Source organism: Perognathus longimembris, chromosome 8, assembly GCF_023159225.1.
Source record: "Perognathus longimembris pacificus isolate PPM17 chromosome 8, ASM2315922v1, whole genome shotgun sequence".
NCBI lineage: Eukaryota > Metazoa > Chordata > Mammalia > Rodentia > Heteromyidae > Perognathus > Perognathus longimembris.
In genome coordinates this window covers 28,236,742-28,256,203 of record NC_063168.1, presented here as the reverse complement: position 1 = coordinate 28,256,203, position 19,462 = coordinate 28,236,742, and the positions used below count along the sequence as shown (strand labels likewise).

The window sequence follows — 19,462 nt, the reverse complement described above, 5'->3', positions numbered from 1 at the left end:
TGTAGAAATAATTATTGCATTATTTCACATATGTATTTTCATGTAGTTGCTTTTATGTAGTGGGAATTTTCCAGGTAAATTATAAGAATTGGACAGAATTTGCTTTGGTGTTCCCATTTTTATTTCCTTTCATAAATTGTTTCTTGGTGCTCAGAAAACAACAAAAAAAAAACAGAATGCTTAATGGTTCCTCTGAGATCTCTAAGAACAACTTTAATTAGCTTGTGAAGACAAAGAACACTGATTTTCAGTTTCTGCTGGGAAATTCAGGGTCCTGATATGATTCCTGTATGAAGTTAAGTCTTTCTTGTTAATGGAGAAAAATTCACATTTGTGTTGCTTTTAAAGTCTCACAATTAATTGCCAACAGGCTTTAGGTGGAAAGCAAAATTGTGTCTTTGTAACCATACATGGAAACTAGGCTTTTTGATGATGGATAATGGGATGGGGTGAGGCATTTCAGAATGAAGTCATACATGCCACTTAGAGTAAGTGTAGTATAAGTGTGAACTTGATACGTTTTAAGTGAGTAAACTTAATTTCATGTAAGAAACAAATTTGCATAAATATAATTGGTAAATGTTTGAAGGCAGCATAGTCTTTTAAAGAAATTATAATGTTAGTTTTACAAAGAAAGCTTCGTTGTAACACTTCCACACCTCTACAAATGTATTATAATCAACCTTGCCCTCCATCACTCTTCCTAATCTCATTTTTTCTCTTAAAACAATTTAAGTAGGTTTCATTGTTCTATATTTGTACACAAAAACAAACTATTTTGAGTATATTCATCCTTATTTTGAGCATAGTCATCCTCATTCATTCCCTTGTTGGCCTAATCCTTCTTGCAGGTACCCATCCGACCTAACCATAGTTGCAGCATAGATTAATGTTAAAGGTTTCATTCTACAGGAGGTTATTCTTTTTTCTTTTTTTGCCAGTCCTGGGGCTTGAATTCAGGGCCTGAGCACTGTTCCTGGCTTCTTTTTGCTCAAGGCTAGCACTCTACCACTTGAACCAGTGCCACTTCTGGCTTTTTCTATATATGTGGTGCTGAGGAATCGAACCCAGGGCTTCTTCTACAACTAGGCCATATTTCCAGCCCAAGGTTCTTTTAAAATAGGGAAGATGGGGGTGTTAAAAAATAAAAACATATCCTAAGTAATAAATTATCCTAATATATGCTATTAAAGATAGATCCTATTACTATGTATATAACAATTAATAAATTATTAATATATCCAAATGAATAAACTTTGTCCTAATTAATAATTAGTAAGCAAAGGTTAATTAATAAATTATCAATATGACTTCAGTATTGTAAACTTATCAGTATATTATATTAAATATTGTTTAACACAACATTGGTTTCATTAAGTTATTAATTAATATTAATGTTGATGAACTATCCTAATTATCAAAATGTGAAAATTATTTGCAAGCAAACAAGGACACAACTTAATAACAATAATATGCAAAATAAGCACATAAAGCAAAGGACATGCCATTCAACCACATGTTTACAATTTTCAGGTTTTTCTCTCATCTAATCCCATCTCATCTGTATTGGACAGATCTTATTTTTTCCTTTTCAAAGATCCATGTTTTCCTTTTAAGAAATACTGATGTCTGCTTCTCAGGCCCCCTGAGGTTCTGATGTAATTAGTGTGGGAATTTGGAATTTGCACAAAGCAATCAGATTTTAATGTAACCAAGACTGAGACTGCTAATACTTTTAATCTAGCCAGAGGAAGGGCAGGATAGTTACCACTACCAACTCTACTTTTGAAGAAGGACCTAGGATTCAGGTCTTTTGGCTCTTAGCCCTTCCCAACTTCTTCTTGAACGACAGTGTCTTCATGTCCCATGGTGTGAGTGCTGGAAACCTTGTTCCTTGGCTGTAACTGGTAGCAAGCTCTTGTGTTCTCCTATTGTTGTTATTACTGGGACTGCTGCAATGTCTAAGCTCATTTGTGACCGAGTTACTAGGCACAGAACAGGTCTTAGTTCCAGACTTCCCTCTGTGTGACAGAAAACTGCTTTCTGTGACATGTGACTTTTCCAGGTTCTGTTCAACAACATTCTAGCCAAAAAAAGGGGCACCCAATGCTCGCTTCTGTGTGCCAGGGTGTTGCGCCGCTGCCAAAGCTGGGCCAAATCCCTCTAGCAGCTTTTTCCAGCCTCAGGTTTTGTTCCACTTGACCTGCTTCTCCGACTCCAATTCTCTACTTTTTGAAGCCAACTATAGAATAAAGGTCACTGCATAATGTATCCTGTGGTATTACATCAATCATTTTGTCAGTTTCCCATGAGCTCTTAAACCTGGTTCTGATCAGAAACTTTTTAAAGAACTCATTCCTTTATTAAAGTTAGAAAATGTTTAAGTATTTTTTTTTGTTTTGTTTTGTGCCAGTCCTGGGGCTTGAATTCGTAGTCTGGGTGCTGTCCCTGAGCTTTTGTGCCCAAAGCTAGCATTCTGACTTAAGCTACAGCTCTCCTTCCAGTTTTTTGGTCGTTAATTGGGGATAAGAGTCTCATAGACTTTCCTTCCTGGACTGGCTTTGAACTGCAGTCCTCAGATCTCAGCCTCCTGAGTAGCTAGGATTAAAGGCATAAACTACCAGTGCTTAGCTGTTTAAGTGTTTTGTTATGGAAAATTCAAATCCACACAAAAGTAGTATTAATAAAATGAACCCTCATATGTCTATTACTCAGCTTCAATTATTACTAATCCATGACCAGTTTTGTTCCTCTGCCCCTACCCATTGTTCCAGATGCACACCCTAGATCATCAGCTTCCATCTCAATCATTCCATCTGTAAATGTTTCTGTCTGTTTTTAAAAGATAAGTGCTCTTTCTTTTCAACATAACTAAAAGAACCATATCAGATCTGAAAAGAAATATCAGGAATTCTTCAATCCCATAAAATTATGCAGGAAGTATTCATTTTCCCCACATCACTTTATAATTTTTAAAGTATTATTCATCCACTTCATCAGAAAATGTCTTAAATAATTTTAAGGTTATAACCTCTCTTCCAGTTAATGTTGAAGAAAATGGCATCATTTGTCCTATCTGCTTTTGGCATTGTGAATTTCATTCATTGCATCTCTGAGGTGGTAGTGTTTAGCATGTTGCTCTGCCCTCTGTATTTCCTGTAAACTCATAATTAGGCTTATCTGCTTCCTGTCTGACAAGACTATTTCAGAGCTGGTGGTATACACATCCACCAGAGGGCAGCTCATGCCCCACTGATCTCTGCACCTATGTGGTTGATGATGCTGGACTATGATGTCATTGTATAGCCCATTCTAAGTCTTTTGAAGTATACTAAACCACATAGGTTTCAAGCTCTTTTTATCTTAGTCATTTTTTTCAAAGCCAAACTTCATTCAGAGTGATCAGTAGTAAGTTTTCACTCTCAAACAGGAGATAGCAAGCATGTAATGAGGGCTGATCTGGGCAAGGGATGCTAGAGAGGAAATAGGAAGCAGTCTAATGTCTATTTGGTATCTGTTGTATACTAATTAGAAAGTAAGATTGGCTATCATTAATTGTAGTTTAGGCTCTAAGCCTAAGCCAGAAACTTTTTCTAGAACAGTTATGTAGTACTACAGAGAAGCGTGGGCCCTATTCCAGATAAGTTGGTATATAATTTTGTCTAGGATATAACCTGAACATCAGGCCCCTGGCCTCACATCCATGCTTTATCATCCCAAGTGCAGGGATTATAGGCATGTGCCACCATGCCTAACTGAAATGTTCAAATTTATTCTTTCTTTTAGTGCTAGGGATCAAACTCTTGCCAACAAACTCTTGAGAACCCTTCTTCTACCTCAAGAAACAAAATCAGAAACTCTATGCCTTTTGCAAGCTCTTCAGATGATGTCATTTTCAGGCCACCATCCTTAGATGTTTGTTATAGAAGAAATAAGAAGAATACATGTAGGCCTTGTGGAAGAGGTGACCCTCTAGCTGGGAAATGGGAAATAGGTAATAGTGAGTTCTTCTTGATACTCACATCTGAGTGTCATGAGACTTTGAGAACAGACACCTGGGAGCTTGTTGGCAATGTAGAATCTTGGACCCTCATCCTATACCTGCTGATTAAAATCTACATTTTGCTGAAACTCATATACATTGAAGTAGATGGTAGATATACAGATATAGGGACATACAGATTTACACTGGTGTAGAATATGGATTGTAAATAAACCCTAGTCACATAATTAGGAAAACTAAGGCATAAAGATAAGGCCTGGAGATCCTACTCTACCTCTTCAGCTGGTGTTGACAGAGCCAGTGCTAAGGAATTCCTATGTTAACCCACTAGAAATGGAGCCATTGGGTCAAAAGGCATGCAAACTCAAGAAGGCTTTGCCATTAGACCTGCAGTCCCTGTGTGGCAATGTGTTCAAGTTTTACATCTACATGGGAAGTTGTCTATCTTTTTATTGTAAAAGTTCTCTAAAAATATAGAACGTTGGGCTGGGAATATGGTCTAGTGGCAAGAGCGCTTGCCTCAGATACATGAAGCCCTGGGTTCGATTCCCCAGCACCACATATACAGAAAACGGCCAGAAGTGGCGCTGTGGCTCAAGTGGCAGAGTGCTAGCTTTGAGCAAAAAGGAAGCCAGGGACAGTGCTCAGGCCCTGAGTTCAAGGCCCAGGACTAGCCACCAAAAAAAAAAAAATATATATATATATATATATATATATAGAGAGAGAGAGAGAGAGAGAGAGAGAGAGAGAGAGAGGGAACGTTTCTTAATTACTAATGAAGTTGGCCATTTTCTTTTTTTTTTTTTTCTTTTTTCTGTTGGTCATGAGGCTTGAACTCAGGACCTGGGCATTGTCCCTGAGCTCTTTCACTCACTCAAGGTTAGTGCTCTACCACTTTGAGCCACAGCTCCACTTCTGGTTTTCTGGTGGTTAAATTGGAGATAAGATTCTCATAGACTTTCCTGCCTGGGCTGGCTTTGTACTGTGATCTTCAGATCTCAGCCTCCTGAGTATTGTGCCAAGTCGTGAGACCACCACCAAGAAGACCACCGAGACTCAGACATTCCGAAATGCAAAAACAAGGCAAGGCTTTATTTAAGCGAGCTGCAACTCGGGCCTCGTCCTACCCACCAACACAGCGGAGGTTAGGAGGGAGCCTCGAGCTGTGATTACACAGGGCTTATAAAGGCAAAGAAGCAAAGAACAAAGTTACAACAACCAGGTGTTCAAGCAAGCAAGATTAGGATACAGGTACAAATCTGATTGGCTCAGGGTTCGAGGCACCCCAGGGGTGGTCAGAGTTAAGCATTCCCAGCGGTTAGAGTTCTAGACCGACTGGGCCCTAATGGGCTTATCCTGGGTTTGCTTGCAGGGCCTGCTTATCTCAGGTTCGCGTAGTAAAATGGGGCCTGACTTCCAAGTCTGGCACTTCACTGAGTAGCTAGGATTATAGGCATGAGCCACTAGCGCCTGGCCCATTTTAATTTTTTTTCAGAGATTTTCACTTTCTACTGGAAAATGTGAGCTTCTCTTATTAATTTAAAGGAACTATATTACAAAAATTTATCTTTTGATGCTGTGTTAGAAACATTTTCCTGGTACATTACTTTTTTCTGAACTTGGTTAATGTCTTCTTTATACAGAACTTTTAACTTTTTAATGTAATCAAATGCATAGTTTTATACTTTTCTTTGTACTTTATACTTTTATATCTTAATAAGGATGTCTTTCTCCATATCTTATGAAGGACGTTTTTCTTCAAGAAATCAATGCTCTTGTACATTCTCTTCTAGTACTCTTACATTTTTGTTTATAGATTTATTTTTGTTACAGGTGAGACTTTTTAAGGTTATCAATTAATTAATTAATCCATGAAGGGTTTATTATTATGTTTTTTTAGCAAAGCTTTGTTTTTAGGTTGTTTGCAGTTAAAACAATTCAATCTTTCATAAAAACTCAAGTTTTCATGTGTACTTGGGTCTGTTTCTGGACTGTTCCATTAGTCCCCTTGTCTATATCTGACTACATTACTCAAGCTTTTGAAAGCAAGTTTGTCTATGTACTAATTCATGTCTCATCCCCATTGTTTTACCTTTAAATTTTTTCCTCAACACTTTGCAATTTGCTTTTTCAGAGAAGTTTGCAATTAGATAGTCATGGTCCAAAACTATTCCCTTGAAATTTCAATTGGGAGAGATGAAAGCTACCCCCTAATATGAGGTTGATGTCTTACAAAAGTGGGCTATGAGGATGCCTGGCTCTCTGGCAGCCCTCTGTGGGAGGCTGACTGCACTTGCCTCTGACAGGGAGGCACAGCCCAATGCTGCCTCTATCCCTCTCATCATCGTCCTGGTCTGTGATTGTTGGACTTCTTGGAAGAAAAAATTTCTACGCATCCCTCATTTAAATTATTTCCTTCTCCAAATGACATTTAGACTTTAACCTGAACTTTCAGAGTCAAATCACAGGGTAAGGAGCATGGAAATCTCATTTACTGCAGCAGAACTGGAGGAAATACTTTTTGTCTGATAATTTCCCCTCCTCCCAGCAAACCATACTGAAACTTCACAGGTCATCAGCCTAAAATAACCAGGTTCCATTTGAGACTTCTAAAAAATTGTTATAGAATTTCTAAAACTGCATAAATGGGAGTTGTTCATCTATCACCACTTTCCTATTTTAGAACATTTCTGTTACCCCCAGAAAGATTCCTCATGCCTATTCCTGGCCATTGTTTGAAGGCTACCTTGTATTTAGCATGACAGATGACAGCATCAAGAAGCCAAGAGAGATGCCTAGGACTCTGCCTATGCATCTAGGACCAACGTCTCAACCACACGGGCCCTATATCTGCTGGAGACACCTGGGTAGGGCCTCCTCCTGAAGCCCTTGCTAAGCCTTATTCTTACCTCTTCCAGGTGGATAAAATTTGAAGAAAAGGTAGAGGAAGGTGGTGAACGCTGGAGCAAGCCCCACGTGTCCACGCTGTCCCTGCACAGCCTCTTCGAGCTCCGCACCTGCCTGCAGACAGGGACAGTACTGCTGGATCTGGACAGTGGCTCCCTACCACAGATCATAGGTGAGGCAAGGGCTATTGCAGACATCTCTCCTGTGGTCTCCACAAACGAGGGCAACTCCTCCCACCTTGAGCCCATCTACAAGTCCATATGACTAGCCTGTGCCTGATTCTGCAGAGATCTAAGCTTTAGCTTTAGTGCCCCTCAGACAGGGTCTCAACCACTCCCAAGTTTTAGTATCATATAGAGATCTATCATTGAGTAAGGGATCATCCTCTGAAATTCCACCCAGCAAAGTAGCAAAAAGGGAGAAGGGCTCCTAGCATGGTCAAAAACACCTGTTGTCATGACAACCTGTTTCTTTCTTTCTTTTATTATTTTTGCCAGTTGGGGCTTGAACTAAGGGCCTGAGCACTGTCCTTGGCTTCTTTTTACCTAAGGCTAGCACTCTACCACTTGAGCCACAGCGCCATTTCTGGCTTTTTCTGTTTATGTGGTACTAAGGAATCGAACCCAGGGCTTCATGCAAGCTAGACAAGCACTCTACCACTAATCCATATTCCCAGCCCATGACAACCTGTTTCTTTTCAGGGAAAAATGGATCATCATCTCTAGGAAATTGGCTCCCACTTAGTGGGATGTCAGACATAGGAAGTGGCGTGCCTTATCGTCCCTAAAAATCTAAATAAGTTTTGTCCTAGCACATTTGATTTTACCAGAAGTATTGTGCTCAAAATGATTTCCTAAAAATAATTCATTTTAGGGCTAAAATTACTTGACACAGTGCTCTTGTGCTTCCTAGTGCACCCTCATAGGTACTATTTCACTTGCCTTTCACACCATTTATAGAAAGAGCAGAGAGTTCTATACATGCCTGCACAACCATAAAGACATGCACACACCCTTGTACATGAAGAGGTTATGTCCAGGTTTTCACAGTTAGCAAGGCCAGGGCTATTCTGTATCCCATGTCACTTTTAGTTCAGTTTCCATCCCACTAATCATAGGTGAAACCCAAGACCTCCACACCTTGGGTCCCTTCTGTCCTGTGTGGACCAGGTATGCTTGTTTCCCTTTCAGATGACGTCATTGAGAAGCAGATTGAAGATGGGCTTCTGCGGCCAGAGCTCAGGGAACGGGTCAGCTACGTCCTCCTGAGGAAGCATCGTCATCAAACCAAGAAGCCCATCCACCGCTCCTTAGTGGACATTGGAAAGTCAGTCTCTTCTACCACAAGTGAGTTGGCTTATCTGCTTGTGGGGATTGCGCTGGGTGGGAGTGGGGGTGGAACAATATCAGGTCCCATGTGAGCCCAAGTAAGCCCACTTTGCTGGCTGGGACTATCTTTACTATCTTGGAGAAACTGAGGCTCTGGTGATCCCTCAGATTATCTCTCTCTGGCAGACTTCTGGGGACCCCAGCCATACTACAGTGCTGTCTCCACAGTCAGAGCAGAGCAGTTCCTAGGAAGTGTCCCTGGGTGCTCAGCCTGGACTGTACATTGCCTTCACTGAGGGAATTGAAGGTGTCTTCATATCTGATCCCTACCCTGGAGTGCTGGGTTCAATGGTCTTGGGTTTGGTCTGGCAGAGAGAGGTGAACTAGAAAACTCTGTGAGATTACACCCAATGCCATATACATTAATACCTTTAGATGTGCTCACTTAGGAAAGGTCTTAGTTTTTCCCATGAACCCCCAAAAGATACCTGGAATTTTAACAGAAAATGGAGCACATAGAGGTAGTAGGAGGGTCTGCATACAACTCCAGGCTGCCAGGACTGGCATATCTGGCAGCTAGTGTCATTCTCAGCAAAGCCTGGGGCCATTAAGAGAGAGTAGATTATCCCCTTCTAGCTCTCCTCTCTCAATATCCAAGTTGAAATGCTTGGAGACACTCATTCTGGTAAACCTGTCAGTTAACTATAGGAATCAGACCTAAGATGATAAAATTGCAGAATGAAAACCCTGAAGGAAAGTCTTTAAATGAAGTATGTAAAAAGCAGGAAAGTAATGGGTGCTTGTGGCTCATGCCTGTAATCCTAGCTACTCAGGAGGCTGAGATCTGAGGATTGAGGTTCAAAGCTAGCCAGTTCAGACAGGAAAGTCCATGAGACTCTTATTTTATTTTATTTTTTGCCAGTCCTGGGGCTTGGAGGCAGGTCCAGAACACTGTCCCTGGCTTCTTTTTGCTCAAGGCTAGCACTCTACCTCTTGAACCACAGAGCCACTTCTGGACTTTTCTGTTTATGTGGTGCTAAGGAATCGAACCCAGGGTTTTGTGCATGCTAGGCAAGCACTCTACCACTAAGCCACATTCCCAGCCCATCCATGAGACTTTTATCTCTGATTAACCACTAGAACTCACTTCACCCTCAATATATCTGTGGTGTAGGTGCTAGTCTCCTTATCTCTAGATGAGGTTCTGGAGGCACAGAGAGGCTAAATAACTTGCCTAAAGTCACATAGACAGTGATATAGAATCAATGATCAATTCAGGCAGTCTGCTTTGCTGTGCACTAATTTAATCCATTGTATAGTTATCTTATTCTTTGTCTTTCTTTTATTTATTTTTATTTATTTATTTATTGCCAGTCCTGGGGCTTGAAGTCAGGGCCTGAGCACTATCCCTGGCTTCTTTTTGCTCAAGGCTAGCACTCTGCCAACTTGAGCCACAGCGCCACTTCTGGCTTTTTTTCTATATATGTGGTGCTGAGGAATCGAAACCAGTGCTTCAGGTATGCTAGGCAAGCATTCTACCACTAGGCCATATTCCCAGCCCCCTACCCCCTATTTTTAAAAGTCTTACTCAGACTATTAGCTTGCTTTCCCCCAAAAAGCTCTTCCTCAGAAAGGAAGAGACCTATCTTTTAGCCTCATTTTGCTTACTTGAAGTAACTGTACATGGGTATGGACTTAGCCTGGAAGCTGTACCGTAGCAGCAAGGTTGTGAAACCAAGTACTTTCTGTTCCTGCTCCCAGATCGCAGCCCTGCCCGGAGCCCTGCAGCTGGCCCAAGTTTACGCCGGTCCACTGAGGACCTAAGGATGCGGCAAAGTGCAAATTATGGACATCTGTGTGAGTGTATCCTCTGCTGCTCAGTGACAAGTTTGTGCTGCCTGCCATGACTGTGGAAAGCCTGTGTTTTCACAGATGGAGAATACAGAGCCCATGATCTAAAATTCTCTGGACATCACCAGTGAAATCTAACTGCATCCTAATCCTGGGCTGGCCTCAGGGCCTGATTTACTATTGTAATGTTCCAAATGATTCCTCTGGAATCAGTTCGGGCATAACCAATACTGATCCTGTGTTCTGAGCATACTGATCTAGGTCTTTACCTTTGCCTTTGCTAAACCAATCATTCCCCCCTTTTTTCTAGTACAAAGCCTTATCAGAAATTGAATTAAAAATGGGTGAGATTCTAGATGCCAGTAGCCCATGCCTGTAATCCTAGCTACTGTTTCTCACCAACAAATTCCTAGCCTAAGTGGGATGCAGGACTGAGTGAGAAGGCATCTTCCTTTGGTTATGCACATGGGAAAGGCAAGAGGCCAAGGGAAAAGGACCTACAAGAGCCTATCTTCCCATAGACCTTCTTTTCTTGTTTCCTAGGTCATGCCCAGAGCAGAAGCATGAATGACATTTCCCGCAACCCAAACATAGACCAGGTAGGAAAGCCCCTGTAACTGGCTGTAATAGAGAGCTGTAATGAAAACTTCTTCCTAGAAGCCTTTGGAAGTAGAGAGCCCCTATGGGCAGGCAAGGGTAGCAGTCTCCAGAGATGTCCCCAGTACTGTCCTAGATGCTGGTTCTGTGCCAGGCCCTACTCAGTAACAGAGAGCATGATTGGATGAAGTGACAGCTATCTCTGAGTTTGGGGCTAGATAGAAAAAAGTCAGCACACATAGCTTAATCTCTTCTATGACCCATAAGGACCTTTAAAGAAAGTGACTAGTAATGGTAGAGAGGAAGAAGTAGGTCCTCTCCATGGAGAGACGGTGATGGTTTATTAGTGGACTCCCCTGTAGAGTTTCTCCTTCTTCAGCTAGGGCAGGAGAACATATACCCTGGGCTCCTACCAGCTTGGCAGAAACACCTTTGGTAAGATTAGAATCCTATAATTGGTTGAGGCCAATTCCTAAGTACCTAAGTTCCTAAGGACCTCTGTGACTATAACACCTGAAGAAGATGAAAGGAAGCCCCCGCAAGTCTTACTCTACACTGCTCAGGGCAGGAGTCTCACTTGTGTCCCTTCCCAAGGATTAGGAAGAAAGATGGCAAAGGACACCTGAAACTTGGTGAGGACCAATCAAGAGTTGGGTGGCCTCAAGTACTTTCAAAGTACCCCCAAAACTTGCTGGAAAGTAAAGTAAATTCAGGCCCTCAAATTAGTGTGCTGTGGTCCCTTTGTGGTTAAAATAATGACAATGACATGAATCAACATTTAAATGCCACATACTGAATATACTATACTGTGGCAAGCATTATCTGAATCAAGAAGGTACTGATGTGAGTCTCATTTTGCTGAGGAGATAATATTGAAGCTGAAAACAGTTAAATAACATACCCAAGTCCATACTGCTGAATGATGGGAAAACCATGATTTGACCAAGGCAGTTTGATTCCAGAGCAATCTGTCTGTTTAACCTTCCTGCCTTGGACAGAAAGTATTCAGAGGGACTAGAGGGATACTCAGTTGGAATGTCTCCGAAGTTAGTGAGTTTTCTGGAAGTAACCTGAAGGGATGGAAGTCTTGTGAGTACTTGAAGACTAGTCAAAGAGTTCACTGGTGGCAAATGAAAAACAAGACCTCCACTGTGGCCACCAGAACAGGCCTCCTGTTCACTGCCACCAGACAGGGGTGGTCTAGGCAGCTGACCTTATAAGTGCTAAGAATCCAGTTAGCTGCAGTGAAGGTAGCTATAGCCCAGGCCTGGATCCAGCAAGACCCAGGACTCTTCCTCAGATCAGTTAAGTGTTTTAGGGTCATATCCTTCCTAGCTAAAAAGGCTTGATTAATCCTGGGGTTAACCAACATTAAATATCCTAATCTGTAGAACTGGGGAGAGTATTTGGTTATTTCTCAGTTTCCTGAGGATTTCTGGGAGACATTTTTTTAAAATGTTAGACCTCAAGTGCAGTCTGGAGTAGGATGAGGAAGTAAAGCATGTGGAATATTCTTGGGTATCTCATTTCCCTCTCTCTGAGCAGCGGAAAAACAAATTCATGAAGAAGATCCCTAAGGACTCAGAAGCTTCCAATGTGCTTGTGGGTGAGGTGGACTTCCTGGACCAACCATTCATTGCATTTGTGCGTCTCATCCATTCTGCTATGCTGGGGGGAGTGACTGAGGTACCTGTTCCTACCAGGTGAGTCACTGAATCTGGCCACTAGACCTGTCCTCAGGGAGCCAGCTGTCCATGCAGTCAGTCGTTAGAGATAACCAACAGTGCTGTTAGAGGTAACCCTGCAGATAGAGGTTTGCCTGGGGAAAAGTTAAGATTGTTTCAAATAATCATAAAGGAGAAAGGCAGTGGCAAGGAGGGAAGCTGCTAGGTAGGCTTAGGCAGCAAGCAAAGGCAAGGAAGGTCTTGAGGGAGTTTAGCAGGAACAGAAAAGGAACTGTTTCTACAAATGTGAGCTTCAAAGGAGTGATGTAAAAGAGTTAACAGCTGAGGGTCCTTCCACTTTTTTTCTTTGTACATTCTTTCCTCCCTCTTCCTCCTCTTCTTTGCAGATTTCTGTTCATACTGCTGGGACCTTCTGGGAGAGCAAAGTCCTACAATGAGATTGGTCGTGCTATTGCAACCCTCATGGTGGATGACGTGAGTAGTCCATGTTCCTCAGTGCTAGCGGCTCCTGCACATCACTGAGTTACCTAACAGGCACATTTGAGCACCTACTAGCCATTGTCCTTTAGGAGCACCAATCTAGTGGGAAAGACAGATCCATAATAAAATTAACTGTGTGCTGACTCCCCAGGGAGTCAACATGAGTGTCACAGATGAAAACCTAAGGAGGAAGGGGGACTTGCTTGAGCTTATGAGGCAAGCATTCCAGACAAAGGGAACAGGGATTAGGCTGAAAGAAGCTAGGTGGAAGTGGTTCAGTGTAGGCTCAGTGTGAGAGTTTCCAGGACAGGGAGTGCCACTAGAGAGATGAGACTACACAGAGACTGTAAGCAGAGTCTAAAGCTCACATTCTGTTCCCAGAGCCTAAAGTACCTTAAATAGACATAACCTGATTATATTTTTAAGTCATAAAGCATGCTCTGAAGACAATCTAACTCTCCAAGGATAAAGGGCTAATGAGTAATAAATGGGCTGGGCACTGGTGGCTCATGCCTGTAATTCTAGCTACTCAGGATGCTGAGATCTGAGGATCACAGTTCGAAGCCAGCCTAGGCAGGAACATCTACAAGACCTTATCTCCAGTTAACCACTGGAAAACTGGAAGTAGTGCTGTGGCTCAAAGTGGGTAGAGTGTTAGCCTTGAGTGAAAACCCTCAGGAACAACACTGAGGACCTGAGTTCAAGCCCATGACTGACCCAAGAAAAAGTAATAAATGGACTTGAAATATACGATCTTGGATTGGGCTCTTCTAATGTGCTTGTTCTGTGGAAAACTACAACCAGAAAGATTCAGTAACACAACCAAAGTTCTACAGAAGGAGTATGGCAACCTGGGCTTCAATCTTGGGCCCCCTTTTCCCTGCAGTGCTAAGTTCTCATCCCCCAAACTGAGAGTGAGGTGGCATCAGAAGCAGTAGCTGCAAGTGGCTCCTTTGAAACTGTTTCATGCCCCTGGGAGGTGAGTAAGATGGGGATGGTTAGGGAAAAAGCAGGCCCTCTCCCATCCCTCTTCGTTTCTCCTCAGCTCTTCAGTGGTGTGGCCTATAAAGCCCGCAATCGGGAAGATCTGATTGCAGGAATCGATGAGTTTCTAGATGAGGTCATTGTCCTTCCCCCTGGAGAATGGGACCCAAATATCCGAATTGAGCCGCCCAAGAAAGTGCCCTCTGCTGACAAGAGGTGTGTATAAGGGTGAAGGGGTGGGGGTGAAGAGAAGGGGAAACAAAGGGTGCTCCTTTGGCATCATTTTATTTCTCTGTAAATATCAGAAGCAAATATGTCTACATGAATACGTTTATAAAATCTGGGTGGTCTGTGGGGGTGGGAGGGGGGCTGTTGGATCATCTTCTACATGTCTCTATAATTTTGGTTGGAGAGGTAAGAGGTGTTCCAGCAGGAGCTGGACCTTTCCCAGCTTTGGAGCCCTCTCCCCCACCCATCCTTCTTGTCTTCCAGGAAATCGGTCTTCTCTCTAGCGGAGCTAGGCCAGATGAATGGCTCTGTGGGCGGAGGTGGCACCGGGGCTGGAGGTGGAGGTGGCGGCAGTGCAGCTGGCGGCAGCGGTGTAGGCGGAGCTGGCAGCAGGGAGGAGGCAGAGATGCCGGCTGCACACGAAATCGGGGAGGAGCTCATCTGGACAGGAAGGTGCCCACCCTGTGCTTGACAGAGACCCAGCTCTATTTCAGATTTCTTTCCTTCCTGCCACCTTGTGTAGCGCGCTCTTGGGCTATGGGTCCAGACACGGCAGTCTTTCCCTCCCTGCACTCAGAACCCCTTTGGGATCCTACAAAGGGTCGCCTCGGAGACAGAATCAGAAGGCTCCACACAGGAGTGAAGGAACACACACTTTCTAGATACCCTTTAATACCGGTGTTAGTTTCATAGGGCTGTGGAAACAAAGTATGCTACCTAGGTGGTACAAAACAGCAGCAAGTTCTGATGTTGGAGGCTCCAAATAAAGATGTCTGCAAGGGAAACTCTAGATAGATCCCTCCCTTGCCTCTTCCAACCTTCTAGGGTACCACACATCCCTGGTTCACAGCTGTATCACTGCAGTTTCCATCTGTGCCATCACATAGCCCTAATAGTACTCTTCTCTTTTTGTAAAAGACACCAGCAGAACTAGATTACAACCTACCATAGTAACTTCATTAAAATTTAATTGAATCTGCAAAAACTCTTTCTAGGTAAAGTCACAGGTACTGGAGGTTTGGGCTTTTGTGAATATCTTTGTGAAGAACACAGTTTTAGTTCATAACATTGCCTTTTAAAACTTAAACATCACTTATTAAAAAACTTTTAAAAAAAATAACAAGAGGGCTGGGAATATGGCCTGGTGGAAAAGTGCTCACCTCATATACATGAAGCCTTGGGTTTGATTCCTCAGCACCATGTATATAGAAAAAGCCAGAAGTGGCACTGTGGCTCAAATGGTAGAGTGCTAGCCTTGAGCAAAAAGAAGCCAGGGACAGTGCTCAGGCCCTGAATTCAAGCCCCAGGACTGGCAAAAAAAACAAAACAAAAAAGATCAAAAGAAAATTCCCCTGGCCTAGGTTCTTTGACAGCTGTTAATATTACTCAGGTCAATCTAGAATTGGAAAACAATACAGCTCTTAACACAGCTATGTGCCAAATTATGACTTTGAGAAGAAAGTCACGATTTATATGTCCTTAATTCTATATCAGTAGCTCTCAATTTAAAACATTTTTGCTTCTCTTTTGTTCCCCTGCCCCTCACTGTCTACCTCCTGACTCCCAGTTTGGCAGTGGCCAGACATTTTTTTGGCAGTGGCCAGACATTTTTATTTACACTGGAGTGGAGATGCTGCCGCCATCTAGTGGGTGCTGCTAAGCATGTACAATGCTCAAGATAACACAGGATTAGCCAGTCCAAATATCAGTAGTACTGAGACAGAGAATTCCTACTATATTAAATACCAGGTTAGGAGCTATAAGGAGTAGAATCTCTAGTAAACATTGACTACTCCTCCCCAAAACTGAAAACTCAAAAGACAGTTGGGAAGGCAAAGAAATCGGTTATGAGGTTTAGTATCTGCCCTCCCCACCTTAATAAATGGGTGTTGTAATCTGGGATGTCTCTCTATCCTATAGTTGGACACACCTGTATTTATTAAACACAGGAGCCCCGTAGATGGCCAGGGACATTAAGAGGCCACCATCTGGGGATCCTGTGATGTTATACTCTGTGATGTTAAAATGTCCTTCTGCCAAACTGGCTATGTCCATCATCCCCAGGGTTGATGGCACTGATTATAAATTTATAGTATAAAAAGATTTATCTCTGGTCCTAAGTGTTATGGTTGAAAGATCTTTATCTACATCCCTCCCTGGTCAAGTTCCCTTCTTCACCCCAGAATCCAAAGGATTCCTCCTAATGTTTATGGGCAGAAAGCAGCTCTTGGGCCTGTCTCAAGCAGGTTCTTCGGTGGATTGTGTCTGGATGTCAAGAGAAAGCTTCCTTGGTTCCCAAGTGACTTCTATGATGGTTTCCACCTTCAGTCCATCTCTGCCATCCTATTCATCTACCTCGGCTGTATCACCAATGCAATCACCTTTGGTGGGCTTCTGGGGGATGCCACCGACAATTATCAGGTATGCATGAGCTGCTAATCTGAGTGCAAGCATCAAGAAAATCTGCCATCTGGTGGCAATAAGGAGCTTTTCCCCATAATCCCAATACCACTCATATCCAGGTTGAACCCATCACTTTAATCCTTCCAAAAAAGAGGGAAGGACAAAATTTAAGAATGATATAAACGATCAAAGGGGAATGCTGACTAGCACTTTGGAGGACTGCAAGTTAGAGGCAACTTGACTAATAAAGGGCATACCAGGCCAGTCTGGGATAATGAGACTCTGTCTCAAAATAACAAAAACCAAACAAACAAAAAGCAAGATGAATGATTTTGCCTTGTGCATGAAAATTAAATCCCATTCTAAATTATGTATCATTTTCAAAAAGAACTTAACATCTAGACATCTCAAGAGGTTGAGAGTTGTAGCATTTAAGGGATCAGAATTGGTTCCAGGGCTGGGAATATGGCCTAGTGGCAAAAGTGCTTGCCTCATATACATGAAGCCCTGGGTTTGATTCCCCAGCACCACGTGTATAGAAAATGGCCAGAAGTGGCACTGTGGCTCAAGTGGCAAAGTGCTAGCCTTAAGCAAAAAGAAGCCAGGGACAATGCTCGGGCCCTGAGTCCAAGGCCCAGGACTGGCAAAAAAAAAAAAAAAATTGGTTCCAATGTTAATGGAAACTATGAGGAGATTGTGGCTGATATCAGAAAAATTAAAACACTCCATTTTGCAATTAGAAAATGTTTCTTTAGGAGACAGTTTCTTACACATAGCAAAATCATTCACCTATTGTAACTTTAACATTTTGGGGGACGTAAATTAGTACCTTTTTTGCAAATCTGGCAAAAACAAAGCAAGATAATAAGCAAAAAAAAAACTTTTAAGGAGAATCATTTACTTTGTTATTTGGTACTTTCCCCACTGAAACTTGATTGAACTTAACTAGCACAGTCACTTGACTTGCTAGTTGTGGTCTTTTTCCTACACTTTAAAAAAATAAAAATAACTTTGATTTCTTAGCTAGGACTTAAGACATTTATATCAAAATTACTAAGCCACTGCATGTCAGCCCCACATATTTTCTAGATGATGGTCTTCTCCAATGGAGGCTTTGGGGGTAGAACCACTAGAAAGCACAGAGCATCAAAGAGAAGGCCCATTTTCCTAGATAAGTTGAGAAGAATGCATATTACCAGCTCATATCTCTTCCAAGCTCTGGTTTGTGTTCAGCTGCCTCCTACTCTATTCACATGGCTGCCTCTTGTTTTCTCCCAATTCAAACAGGCAACATTGCACATATCTTTTCTCCTAAACTTATCCCTGGGCCTTTTCCAGCATAACGAGTGATACTACGCTTCCCTTAGGCCTTATCCTTAACTCCTAAATCCCAGCTTTTACTGACCCTAATGGCATGACCCTGTTTGTTTATAAATCCAGCGTTCTCTTTCTCAGCATTCCTGCTCCGTTCACACATTCTAAAATTTGTTTTCTATCATCCTAACCATCTTAAGTTCTTCAAAGACTTGCTGCCTTTCTCATTTTGACTCTGTTTTCCTGACCAATCCTGGCTTGTGTTTTAGCTTCCATACATCTATGTCTAGAGTCACCTTTCTGATCACTTCTCTTTTGCTGCATGCTCCTGATCCACTCAGAGCCCACCCCAGCTCATAACAGTCCTTGACAATGGCTTTCAAGCAGGGGCAATTTTGACCTTGAGCAACATTTGACAATATCCAGAGATACTTTTTTCATTGTAACTGGGAAGGAGATGGTTATTGATATGTAGAGGTCATGGATGCTGCTAAACATCCTACACTTCACAAGACAGACCCTACCAGAGAGAATAATCTAGCCTGGAAAAATGCTGAGGTTTAAAAGGTCTGCTGATAGAAATTGACTACTAGTCTGTATATCTTGCTAGAGAAAAAAAAGTGTCCTACTGTTCACTGATCAATGTCCAATATCCAACACAATGCTTGAAACATAGCAGATACTTAATGGATCTTGGGTGAATGAACAGTTTGAGGTCTAAGCACCAAACACATATTTGAATGAATAAACAATCCTATAGATAAATGGCCTGTCCTCTGGGAATAGGATGAACACAGGAATAAGTGTGTTTTCCAGGTTAAAAGGAAGTTAAAGGGGCTCATTATCCAAATTGAATTGGGACGGAAAGTTGGGAGATAGGATATGGGGAGCAAAATCTGGGGAGGAAAGGGCCCAGAACAAAGAATGAATATATCTGGGCTCATGGAGAGGTAGCTGCATTGTAAACTGTGTAATGAGACCCCCTTCTCCTGCCTCCACTAAGCCTCATACTTCCTGTGTCCCCAGGGAGTGATGGAGAGCTTCCTGGGCACTGCCATGGCTGGCTCCTTGTTCTGCCTCTTCTCAGGACAGCCTCTCATCATTCTCAGCAGCACGGGACCCATCCTCATCTTCGAGAAACTCCTCTTTGATTTTAGCAAGTAGGTGCCCCAATAGGGCTCTCTGTCTGCATTTAGGCAAGACCAGGATATAGGATAGGTTCAAGATGGAGGGGAGTGAGGTAGTACCAAAGTCATCTTTAAACAGAGGAAGAACTATCATGGAATGTTCCATCTGACTCTTGCCAGTTGCCTGCCTTTAAGTCATCTCAGTGCATAAAGAAATATTCAGACAAGGCAAAAACAGGAAATCCACTCATGAGCAATTATGACTTGACAGTTGGTATAGTTCGTATGTGAAAAGTCTCAGATAACATGTCAGAAAACTGAACCCAGACCCAAGTAGGCCCTGTCATCCTAGGCTCAACTGTCTCCTGTACAATATTAGAGTGCGGACCTATTTCTAAGGCCTGCTCCATCTCTGTTAATCAGAAATCTCCTGTTTTTCACTCATTCTGGGTATCACCAACTACATGAACACTGAAGTAAGTGTCTTAACACCTTCTTATCACCTCTGTAAGATCCTTTCCCAAATTTCCCAAAGATCAGGCAACTCCACTTAGG

The 19,462-nt window shown here is 42.4% G+C and overlaps 1 protein-coding gene across 1 annotated transcript in view; it reads left to right on the top strand.

The window, feature by feature from the left end:
• The window catches only part of Slc4a5 (solute carrier family 4 member 5), an 80,737-nt gene that overhangs the window by 32,702 nt on the left and 28,573 nt on the right, over positions 1–19,462 (top strand). Inside the window, exons 4-13 of the mRNA XM_048352771.1 lie at positions 6,922–7,082; positions 8,101–8,256; positions 10,000–10,095; positions 10,633–10,688; positions 12,232–12,389; positions 12,758–12,845; positions 13,897–14,051; positions 14,328–14,516; positions 16,310–16,484; positions 18,807–18,940. Coding sequence (XP_048208728.1) covers positions 6,922–7,082; positions 8,101–8,256; positions 10,000–10,095; positions 10,633–10,688; positions 12,232–12,389; positions 12,758–12,845; positions 13,897–14,051; positions 14,328–14,516; positions 16,310–16,484; positions 18,807–18,940 — 1,368 coding nt within the window. The remainder of the gene's footprint in view (positions 1–6,921; positions 7,083–8,100; positions 8,257–9,999; positions 10,096–10,632; positions 10,689–12,231; positions 12,390–12,757; positions 12,846–13,896; positions 14,052–14,327; positions 14,517–16,309; positions 16,485–18,806; positions 18,941–19,462) is intronic.